This window comes from Galeopterus variegatus, unplaced genomic scaffold (genome assembly GCF_000696425.1).
Source record: "Galeopterus variegatus unplaced genomic scaffold, G_variegatus-3.0.2 Scaffold1014, whole genome shotgun sequence".
Lineage (NCBI taxonomy): Eukaryota > Metazoa > Chordata > Mammalia > Dermoptera > Cynocephalidae > Galeopterus > Galeopterus variegatus.
In genome coordinates, this window is record NW_007727125.1 from 364,420 (window position 1) to 376,404 (window position 11,985).

Here is an 11,985-nt window from a genome sequence, read left to right on the forward strand (position 1 = left end):
TCTCTGATGACAAAAAGACATTTCTTGTTTCAGCATTTGGGCTAAATTGAACCAACTGACTTGAGAACCAGTTGACATCAGCTCGACCATAAATTACTTGGCTAGGCCCTCTTAGCTGTTGTCCAGTGAAGGAAAAGGTGAAGAAAAAAAAAAAAATAAAGGTACATTTAAATTACGTTCGAAAAGCTGATTTTTTTTCTTTTCTTTTTTTACTGAAACAAGAAACTCTCAGATGCAAGTCAAAAAGCAGAAAATATTTTACAATATTAAAAGTCACCTGTCGTTAGGTTCGGCATATTAATGAGATCCTGAGCACTGAGCACTTATAAACAATATGGCCTTGGTCTGATGCATGAAAAGAAAATTCAACACAAACACATTGTTAAAACCGTGCCAGTAGATGAGTTAGCATTTTCTCTTGTTTTAATTACAATCAGTGCCAGTATCTGCATTACCTGTAAAGGCCTCCAAGGAAGGGTCATGGAAGCTTATTTGGAATGATCTTCTCAATTAAAAAAGACAAAACGAAAGAAAGAAAATCAGATCATTGTTGTTTAGAAATAGATATCTGCTTGGAAAATCCTCTTTCCTCTCCTGTAAGCAAAGATCTGAAATGGTGATTATCACCCACGGGCCTATTGACAGTGGTGTTGATCATCTTATTGGGAAGCCTGGGGTGGGGGGTTTTCTGATTTGGTCTCTTGAGTGGCAGGAGGTTTACTGTTCCACGGGCTGTTGTTCCCCAGGGCGGGTGAATTGTTGAAGTCATCCTCGTCGTCCATGCCGTTGGCCGCATCATATTGCGTGTTTTCTAATCTAGTGATTAGCCTTTCGTCCTCGTCCCCAAACTCACCTCCCATCAGAGTTGGCTCTCCTACCACCATCACATCCTGTGAACAGCAGCTGACATTATTACAGGGAAACCTTGGGAGAGAGAAGCGCAGCTTAAAACAATAGTGGGAGGTGTTGGGGAATCTAGGACAGACACACGCGTGTACTGTACAACAGGGTCAAGTCTCAATGCCGGGGGGCCAAGACGCATATTTGATTTCTACAGGAAATAAACATCGCCTCCTGATGTGTAACAACCACGCGAGTTTATGTCCTTAGTGCGCAGCCTGACACCGGAGAACGAGCAATGCTAGCAATCTGCAGAAATAAAAAAATGGATTTTTCAAAATTAAAAAAATCCACGCTTTGAACTTGCTGACATTGGGGACTTTTGAGAGGGCTGTGGAACCTTCTGCTGGGTGCTTTTCAATACCTCCAAAAATCCACCACTTTTGTTTAGGGCCTGTGAGTGGCTTTGGAAACTAGCAGTGACCAGACATGCGTAAGGTGCGATTCTGTGATATTCACTCAACTCATTCCAAATGGTTTTTTCTCTGTCCCAAGCAGGGCATACATTTTAATTGAAGACAGAATCTCTCTTTTCTCTACTCAGCCAGGCCCTCTTATGCAGCCAATATCCTTGACATTCTCTACTTAATTATGGTAATTAATTTAGGTAAAGTTTTCGATAAAAACAATGTTCACACTGATTTGACAATTTGCATAGCTAATTAAGTCATTAGCAAAAACCTGCTGATTGCCAACAAGCCCTGAATTTACCATCTGTTATTTCATGGAGCCTGTCACCTATCTCCACACAGGCAACCCTGCCACCAATCTGGGCAGTAAAGAGAACCAGTCTGTCCAGCTGGTGCCATGAAAGGAAGATGAAGTAGTGCTAATTATAATTACACTGATGAAGCTGGTAGTCATCGGAAATGGAAGCGTGCAAGAAGAATCCGTCTAATCACTCCTTTAAGTACAAATTGTCCTTCCATGCAAACAAGCCACCTCCTGTAGCTGGGAGTGCCATGGAAGCCACAGCCAGAGAGCCACAGGGATGGGGAGAAAGATGCATGCACAGGGCACAGCTCTGGTCTCTTTGTTCAAAGGGGACCATATGGGGTTGATGGGTGACCTAGGCATGGGACAGGACATCTGGCAGGTGGATTCTTCTGGGCAGAGTCTGAACAACACTCTACTTAAAAGTGCAGTGACTTCAGGAGAGTGACCAACTGCGATAAGCCTCTACTGAGGCCAGGAAAAGCAGAGCTGAGCCAGATGCTTTTGGAGATGGGAAGGGTGAGTTTCCTGGCCAGGAGGCTAATTCAGGAAACCCCTTTGACAACAGGGCAAAAATTCTTATCACTGGGGCTTTGTCAGGAGAAAGCTTTCCTAGGGTGGTATAATAGAATACTGCCTATGGTCAGGAGAAGGGCGTGGGAGGATCTCCAGATCCCTTCTAGATTTTTGAAAGTGCCCACTGAATATCCTTTAATTACCACCTGTTCTATTTCAGAATGGAAAATCTGGTTTTATTTATTTATTTATTTATTTATTTATTCATTCATTCATTCATTTATTCCCTTTGAGTTAGGGGAGATAATCAATAGGTTTTCAAAGTATGTTTTCTGACTTTTGAGTTGATAAAAATGATTTTAAAGAGAAATTTCCCAGATGGAATAAATGCTTAAAATGTGAACTTGGTAAACTCAGCAACAAAGTTGCTGGCAAGATTTTCAGATGTGTGCTTCCGTGATCATATTTATTATGCAACAAAGAACCAGAAATGACACTGACATGTAAGGAGATTCAGGAGGACTCTTAAGGTGAGATGCAAAATAGACATAGTCTTTTTGATTGGCAAGAACGATGACGGGGTTTTAGAGTGTGGCCACCACAGAGGCGTGAACATTATTGGGTTAGCCAGGCAGCTGCCATATAACACACTGGGGGTGTTCAGGATAAAAAAGTGTCACTTAGTTACAGGCAATTAGGAGATTGAACTTATGATCAGGAACACAGGTAGATGGAAAGAATAGGGCAAGATTGGCCAGAGCTTGACACGAGGGTTAACCTCATCTCATGACTCGTGTGCAGCATACTTTGAAGGGCTTGGAAAACACATGCATAAGGTGTCACGGGGCAGAAGGATGTTAGAACCACCCACATGGGTCAGCATTAGTGTTGAGACTCCAAGGTCATCGAGAGATGCTGGGAGAGTATGAAGGGGTCAGCATGATTTGAACAGAAAGAGTAGAAAAACAGGAAGCAGCCAAGGTAAGCATGACAATAGAAGAAAAGTTCCCAGCACTCCAGATGCATTCATTGTATTAGAAAACAACAGTTATTCAAGAAAATTACTCTGAAAATAATGGTTTAAATCACTTCAGAGAAGGCTGACAGAGGCTTGTAATTGTTTGGTGAATCTTTGTTCTAGGAACAGCTGGGAAAGATGCCCAGGCATAGGTGTTTTTAAGCATCCTAAATTTCAGAGTGATGCCACATTTGCTTTACTTAAATATCCTTAGCCAGATAAATAATAATCATGTGTGCTTGTGTGCACTCATGATTGATAGATGACAAGCTATAAAAGACACGTGCACTGAGGACTTCACGTGTACTTAGATACTTGAAGCCACTTATGAAATCATGTACGTTTCCATTTGGTTCTTCTGAACCTCTAGACTAGGATAGTGATTCTCTGCTCTGGCAGTCTTGATTTCTTATCGTCACACAAAATAAATGGAGGCACAACGTACATTCTGGGCTATGTCTGGCTAGGGGATGATAGCAGCATTTTTCCCCACCCCCACATCTTTAAAAATCCCCCCAACATTGGTAGAGAGAGGCATGTCTTCCCCATCTCTATCTTGTGTGTCCCACGGGAGGCGATCGTGATGCATCTGTGCCCTTGGCTCCCCACAGGGCCGACCCCTGGAAGCCTGGAGGTGCCACCAGCTCTTTCCCATTTCACATCTCTCACTAATCCCCTGTGCAAGGACCACCAACCTCTGAGGAGGACTGGAAGTGACTCCTTTCAGGGCCCCTCAATGCTTCTCCTTAAATTGGCCAGAAGGGGTCACTGCTGTTGAATGACACAGGTCTCCATCCCTCCCAGGGTTGAGGCTGCAGGTCGGGATCGCTCCTAGCCCCTGCTCATGGAGTGAGAAGCAGAATCCAAGGGTTAAACCCTAGTCCTCACCAGACACACACATTGCTGCCTCAGCAGCGACATAGACCACAGCTGGGCCGTAGTGGCACACGCTCTCGGACCAGGCAGCTAATGCCTGCAGAGAGCATTTCTATTTAAACAGTAAGATAGGGTTGATCATTCAGCAGACAGGGTTAAAGGTGTGGTCGCTACAAGCCACCCAATGCTTATCATTTAACTTCTATTCAATTCGAGGACATGCGAGAATTTGCATATTTTCCTAACCTGTTTGTCTTCCCAGCCTCTCTTGGCCACCTAAAAGTTTTACTTAATTAAAACGTCTTTAATCGCATGGCATGGGGATAGTGCAGAAATTCAACTCTCACTTTCTAATGGTGTCTTGCTCACACAAAGTCCAAAGGGTCTCAACTCATTAAGAACCCTCTCGACACAGGTATCCTCCACTAAAATGCAGTTGTTGGTTGGAGGACAGGACCAGAATAGAGTAGAAAAAACTATGTGCTCTTTAAAATAAAATTGGAATGAGTTCGACTAGACCACCTACATCAAAATACATGACATGTAGGCTGCTATTCTCAACTTCTATACCGTGCAGACATCACTAATGGATGGCCCACCGAACCCAGACTAGGCCTCAGAATCCTTCTCAACACTGTACTCTGTGACCGGCAGGAGAGATGGCCACTTGCACATACTTTCTCAGTTGATGCATTTACATCAGGCCATTTTCTCTATGCATTTTCCAATTTAACCAGGAGTGGGCATAACCTGTTGGTACCTCAATAAAGAGACTGTTTTTCTCCTTTGATTTTTCCCTGAACTTCAGGGGTGACAGTTGTAAAACTCAGTTAAGAAAATAGAAAACTACTTGAGGACTATTTTCATTATGTGGGGACTACAGTTCCTGGTGGCCCTAAAACTAAAATGGCCCCTTCCATCGTAGGCTGGCCATTTGCTCCATGATCCTTTCTTTCCAATGCAACAGGAATGGAAACTATATGCCCTGTCTGCAGAAGGCAGGAGAAGAATCCCAGTGGCCCAGGGAGTTCTCAAGGTACCGATGGGGTTGGTTTTGGACAAAGAGAACTGACCAGTGGAAGGTGGGTAAAGGTGGGTGGGGGGCAGATTGAAAGGCACATTTGTAAGTAAGTGAGGAGTCCCTGTGTAAAGATCCACTGTGACGTGGACCGGGATGGAGCAGGATCAGAACAAGAAGGATGAGGACAAGAGACGAAAAAGGGAAAACCGTGAGAAAGACGGAGAAGGTAACGTGGTACTGGTGGAAGGAAGTAACAAGAAACAGGGCACACTTCTGAAACGCAGTGTCCAGAGGGTATCCCTGGAGCACCCAGAAAGTGTCAGGATTCAAATGACAGTCAAAACACCTGGTGGAGACATGGTGGTGTGAGAAGAGCAGCAGAGAGGAAAACCCACAAGGAATCGTGGAGGGGAGAAGGGACAGCAGATGTTTAAAGGAGCGTGAGAATTGAGAAGCGGTGGTCTGACCCTGGGTGGGGGAATCGGGGGACAGGAAAGAATTATGTAGCAGGGACAGTGCTGGAGAAGTAATGGGAGATGAAGAAAGTTTCTGCACTTTTTACTCTATTTGGGGACTACCCTCAGCTATCAGCTTTGGGGTTAAAAGAAGCTCCCTTCCAAATGGCCTTTGTCAAGACCCAGACATGAAAGAAAGGGGTCAAGGGGTCAAGAGAGTTGAGACCAAACCAGGGGCTGATCCTTCCCCTGAGCTAATGAAATGGGTAAAGCAGCAAAATCCATTGAGCTGCATATTCAGTGGCTGCAAATTAATTACCTGAGTTTTTGGGAAGGGCAGGCCAAATTACAGCAGGAGCCTGAGAGCTGGGAGCTAGTCTCCAATGGAGCACGGGGTCTCCCATGATGGTACCGAGAGGCCCTGATAGGCCACCAGCATGCTGCTAAGTGATATTTTAATTAAATCTTAAGGGACATATCTCCTGTCTGTGACTCTGATGGCTTTTTAATTCAGGTCCCATTGCAGCCTAGACTCTTAATATTCCTTTCTCATTCCCGGTTTGCAGGGGAAAGTTTCCGTGGCAGAGTTCCTCCCTCCCACCCCAATCCCTGCCCCTGCCTGTCCTCCCCCTCCCCCCACCTCCAGCCTGCCCAGGATCTTTTTTGCAGCAGCTAAAAGAGAGTTTAATCAGGCCCATTGAGTAGAAAGACAGGCAAAGGCAGGATTTCAGGCCTAAAAGGAAAGCGAGACTTACAGGTACCTGACTGGACAGACTCAGGTTTGCGGCCGGGCTCTTCTTCTTGCTGCCAGTACTGTTTGCGTTGTTGCCAGCACTGCTGTTGGAAGTGCTGCTGGTGGAATTTTTTCTTTTTCTCCGTTTGGTTGTCGGTTGCCTTGTGGGTTCTGCTGCAATAAGGAAAAGGGGAAGACGGATCAGTTCCAGGGCAAAAGCATCAAGGTGACCACCAGCATACTGTCTCTCCAGAGAAGCTGTTTTTGTGAATTGAAAAGAGTAGACCATTTAATTTTTTTTTTTTTATTTCTTGTAACTGTACAAAAATAAAAGCAGAAAGCTGTTGATTTATTATTAGCATAAAATGTGTGAAACTCTTTTCTTTTGTATGGAGATAACATAATTTTTATTTAATTGTTCTACATAGTTATATGTCTGCAATTTATTAGTATATTTTAGGGGTGAGCTACAGGTACCACTGTAATAATTGAATCTATTATTGCTATTAGAGAACTTAGGAAGATTTTTTTCCCGGGACTACCTTCTTTTTATAACAAAGGGAGGATTCCTGGTTTTTTTAGTGGACCTTCAGGGTATGAGAGAAGTCCGTGGAAAAATCGAATTGAAAGATAACGTGAATCCTTCCATGAACAGACCATGAAGGATCCGTGATGCACCCTTGTATGAATGTTAGTCAGTGAACCAGTGCGCAACAGCAGCACCTGCTGGCTAAGTATCATATTGCAGCCTATCTTTATTACACCTTGATATTCTCAAGTTAAAAAAAAAAAAAGAGAGAAAGTGACAGTTCTATCAGCTGTAAATATGGAGCTTAAGGATTCCCAAGTTCAGTAGGAATACTTGTGGCTTGGATCCTGGTATTTAATAAATCCTACTAATTTTTAAATTGCTGGGGGAAAATGTCTTAGCATGTATGGTAGAGCTTGCATATTAATGAAGGGAAGCCAGACCTCTTCTGGAAAGGCCCATTAAAAAATTTAAAAAAAAAATTTTTTTTTTGAACCTGAAAGTTGGAGCAACACCTTAATGGAAATATAGGGACCCACAGGAATGTGTGGTAAGATGGATCTTATTTGTTTGTTTGTTTATTATGTATAGAGTGTCATTCAATGCCAGATACTATTTTAATATTTCCTATGTATTAACTATTTTATATGTATAACAACCCTATTAATTGGGTATTGCTATTCTAATCTTTGTTTTGTAAATGAGAAAGCTTCAGAGGCCTTTTCCAGGCAGTTATTGAATAAGTTGGAAATGGCAAGTAGGAGCATCCTTTTTGCTAACCCTATTTTAGCCCTGACTCTGATGGAGAGAAGGCAAGCCAGGGCCATACTGGAAAAGGCAAGGGGGACTTGTGACATTTTCTTAGAACACCTGTGCTGCTTCTGAGGGACAGTGAGGAGCATCATCCAGCAAGGCTCATTTCAAAGACCACTTAGTCCAAGAAGTTACCCTTCACTTTTGATGAAGAAGATGGGGATTATGTTTCTATTTACCTAGCATCCTTTTTGCTTGTAAATATTTTGTCTTTTATGCTCAAAGATTTTCATCAAAGGGTCTATCATCTTTTTCAATAAAGTTATGAATGCTTGTTCTGAAAGATGACAGAAACAGAAAATAGAATTGTCCCAGTTCATGGAGTTGGAAGAAGAGTTGAGTAGAACATTCTAAAGTCAAGTAGACACCCAGGCCTACCCCTGACAAGCATTTTCTTCCTTTGACCTTAAGAATGTAAATAGTTTTTTTTTTTCCTGTATCTGTACTTTATTCATGGAATTTTGGGTAAAGTACCCAAAGTGCACACTCTGGATTACTCCCATTAGCAGTAGGTGGCTGTGGTAGTAAAATCATGGACTTTGGAGACAAAAACAAAATGAAACAAACAAAAAAAACCCCTCTTTGTGGCACAGTCTTCCTTTATTTATTAGCTATGAAAGTGACTTTGGCAAATTAGTACTTTAAGTCTCAGGTCTCACTATTCAAAATGGGGAAAACAATAAATATCTTATAAGGTTATTATAACTATTTAATATTTTTGACTGTTTCATTCAGTGTTGTGCCCCTGGTGGTTAGAGCAGTGCCTCATGCCTAATAGGGGCTCAATAAATTATTGTCAAATAAATGAAATAATAAATAATATATGAATTATATACATATGCTGGAAAATATAGGTACTCGAAGCATTTGGTGAGTGAAGCACTTTTTTCCATAGAGACTTATCAATATTGAAAGAGAAAATAGGCCAATTTAAGCACACTTAATATATTTGAAAAACAATATTTTAAAAGTCCAAAATTCCCCTGAGATGGGGGTGTAACTATTCTATATGAAATAATGCTTATTTTCTCAGCTTTCTAAATATGTACTTGGTTAAATCTGCTATATTCATTTTATATAAAGCCCCTGGTTAATTACCAGTGGAAAGTGACCATTATATTTTGTGATTCAGTAAGCTATGTGCCTCATGTTAATAATTACTCTTTATAAAAATAATTTTTAGGGAATGGAGACGTTTTGCTTTTATGATCAATGAGGCTCGACACATGCCTGGGAGTGAAAATGTATTAGATAGAAAGACAATTAATGGTGACTTGAAGCGGTAATTTCAGAACCCCAGCAGGAGACTTTAGCATCTAAACAGCATTCTAGGGAAGTGCAGGAAACAGAATCTTTTATGAATTCTATGATCCAAGTACCTTTTGGTATAACATATCTTTAAAAGCAGAATAAACTTTTTCCTTCCTTCCTTCTTTCCTTCTTCCTGGCCTCCCTCTCCCCCTCCTTCTAATCCTCTCTTTCTTTCTTCCATTTTATAATTTTTATCATTTTAAGAACCCAAACTCAAAAGCATTAGGCCATGAGAAGCCAGCAGTCTGGTCCAGTGGAACGATCTGTGGACTGGGAGACAGGAACCCCTGGTTCTAATCTTGGCTTTGCCAATGACCTTCTTGGTGATCATGAACAAGCATCTTACTTTTCTGGGTTTCAGGTTCTCACCTGGAAGCAAGGAGACCATAGATGATTCCTAAGGATGTGTGCCCTTCACAAATTCAATGTCTCTACATCCAAAATCATGGTTAGAATATCCCTAATAACCTACTTTTCCTGATAAATTTATAACAACCTCCTTTCTTTTCATATCACTTCATTCCCAGAAGAAGCCTCTGAAAACATATGTAGAAAGAGAGTAAAAAACGAGGGTGTACCTGGCGGGGCCACCATCCGCTGCCACTTCTGAAACAAGCAGGTTTTCAGGCAGTCTCGGGGACTGAGGTTGTAAGTTTTATGTCTTGACATCAGTTCCTGCATTGGCTCCAGTATTACACACAACTGCAAGGAGTTCAAAGACATTGGTGTTTTGCTACTTGATAATAGTGATTGCAATAAATAATGTTAACAGCTGGAATCAATTAGAAAGCTTAAGGGTACTATTCCTTTTTTCCCTGGTTTTGATTTTCTCTACACAGTTTGGAGGAAAAGAGATATCACCAAGCATAGGATTGTACTGACTTAATTTATTATCGTTTATAATATGATGTTACCGCTGAATGTGATTTACACACACACACACACACATTTTCTGTACAGAATCTGGGGTAGATATATATATATATATATAGATATAACTCTATTCTGAATTCAAATGACTCTTTCTAGACAAAGAGAAAATCTCTCTTGCATGGAGCACAGCATGCTCTGATTTCCACTCCGGTTTCTGGCCGTTGTTCTTGTTTGTATAACCACATACTGAGAGGTACAATGCTAGTTCGTGCAGATTATCTGGCAGTGAAATCCATCTTTTAAACTTTGAAGAAGAGAGTGGCAATACAGGTACTTTTTGATCCTAATTCTTATGAAGGCAGATGATGAATGGTATTTTATTTTTCTTCATGTTCTCATTTGTATTTTATACCTGATGATAACATAAGTTACGTTCACCAACATTCATTCAATGTGGGAGGGTTTTCTCTGGTTCTATACATAGACACTTGGTTCCCTCTTTTGGTTAGATTTTTTAGCTTTACTTTGGTCCAAGCCATCTGATGACAAAATTAATGACTGAAACAAGAAGGTGAAACCATTTAGGATTCCCTTGGGTTTTTCTGAATTCCTTCTCAATTGGAAGCTTATGAGAATACCATTGCATGAAGAATACTGTATCTAAGAGGGCAGAGACCGCAATCTGGATTGCTACATTAGCTGCTTTTACAATTACAGTGATGCAAATGTTGGTAACTCACCTTCCCATGTGAGAAAGCACATCATTTTATTATAAAAGACAGATGTGCAGACTCCAGCTTCATCGGCCTACCATTCCTGTCACCCTCTTCCCTTATGCCATCCCTCATCTTGAGCATTTATCTGGAGACCACACAGGTTTTTGCCCACTGAGCTCCTCGACCTGCAATTCTCCCCTCCCTGCTTCCTGGCTAATGCCCACCCATCCTGGAAGATGTAGTTACTTCCTCTATTCAGCCTTCCTCCCAGATGGGCACCTCTCCCCAGGCAGGCTGAGTTGGGGCCTCTCTGCAGTTCTCCCACAGCACCCAGCCCTTTCTGCTCTATGGACTTACTCATTCATGCTTTCCATGTCTGCCTTTGCTAGCAGGCCATGAACTCTTTGAATCCTAAGACTACGCCTTTTATTTCTGTATTCCCAGGATTGGCTCCAATGAATGGATGCATTTAAGGAGTGATTCTTAGAAAGACTGGACGATCTTTCTGTGCCAATGTTCCTCAAAGAGTGGTCTAAGGAACATTTTCATCAGAACCAAATGGGCTGACGATTAAAAATACAGACTTCCAGGCTGTGCCCCTTCTGTTTCACTGGGTGTGGAGGTGAGTTCCTGAATCTGCATTTTAAAAAACCATATCCCCATGTAATTATGATGAACACTGCCAGAGTTTGAAGTCCACTGCTTTAGATATTCTGGGCTTTAGAATAGATAATAGACAGCAAGACATGCACAAGTCCCCAGGGGTTCTCAGCTCTTACGTCACTCACTTCTCACTTTCTGCCACTCTTTATGCTCCCTTCTTTCCTTCTCAGATCCTGATTATCTTTACCTAGGAAGATTCTTCAACCTTCTTGACCTATCATTGACCTAAATTTGCCAAAACCACTAACCCCATTTAAGGGCCAACTGTAATTTTCTTCCATTTGCAGTTTCTCTGGAAGAAAAGGGCAAGATTTCAAAGCCTGAATAACACAAGTACAATGTGCACTGCATAGACAAAGCCCCCAACCCTAATGAATCAGGCTGTAAAGTAGTGAGACCTGGAGTAGTTACAATGAATTTTCAATCTTGTGAAGCTTCTTGCTTACAGTGGAGTCCTTTTTGAAATCTAGAACGTCAATAAAGACAACCTTGTGGGGCTGGCCCGGTGGCGCACTGCTACAGTGTGCTGCTTGGAAGCGCGGCGGCGCTCCCGCTGAGGGTTCGGATCCCACATACAGACCGGTTCCCGCTCACTGGGTGAGCGAGGTGCAGGCGCAACGCCAAGGGTTGCAATCCCGTTGCCGGTCCCGGTCCGGTACGGGCGCGACACTGAGGGTTGCGATCCGTTGCCGGTCACGAAAAAAGACAAAAAGAAAAAAAAAAGAAAATTAGTATAATATGGCAGAATCAGGATGGTGTAGCATCTTTTTTCTCTAAATGTAGACACTGCCCTTGGGAAGACCATAATCAAGCATCATTTTGCTTCTGTGGCCCAATGAGTCATTAT

The 11,985-nt window shown here is 42.1% G+C and overlaps 1 protein-coding gene across 1 annotated transcript in view; it reads right to left on the bottom strand.

Moving 5' to 3' along the window:
• Positions 1-798: 798 nt before the first annotated feature.
• LDB2 (LIM domain binding 2) overlaps positions 799-11,985 on the bottom strand; it is a 72,849-nt gene continuing 61,662 nt past the window's right edge. Inside the window, exons 4-6 of the mRNA XM_008574216.1 lie at positions 9,465-9,588; positions 6,256-6,407; positions 799-1,149 (exon numbers count right to left, since the gene is read on the bottom strand). Of these exons, the coding sequence (XP_008572438.1) occupies positions 1,099-1,149; positions 6,256-6,407; positions 9,465-9,588 (327 nt within the window). The 3' untranslated portion in view covers positions 799-1,098. The remainder of the gene's footprint in view (positions 1,150-6,255; positions 6,408-9,464; positions 9,589-11,985) is intronic.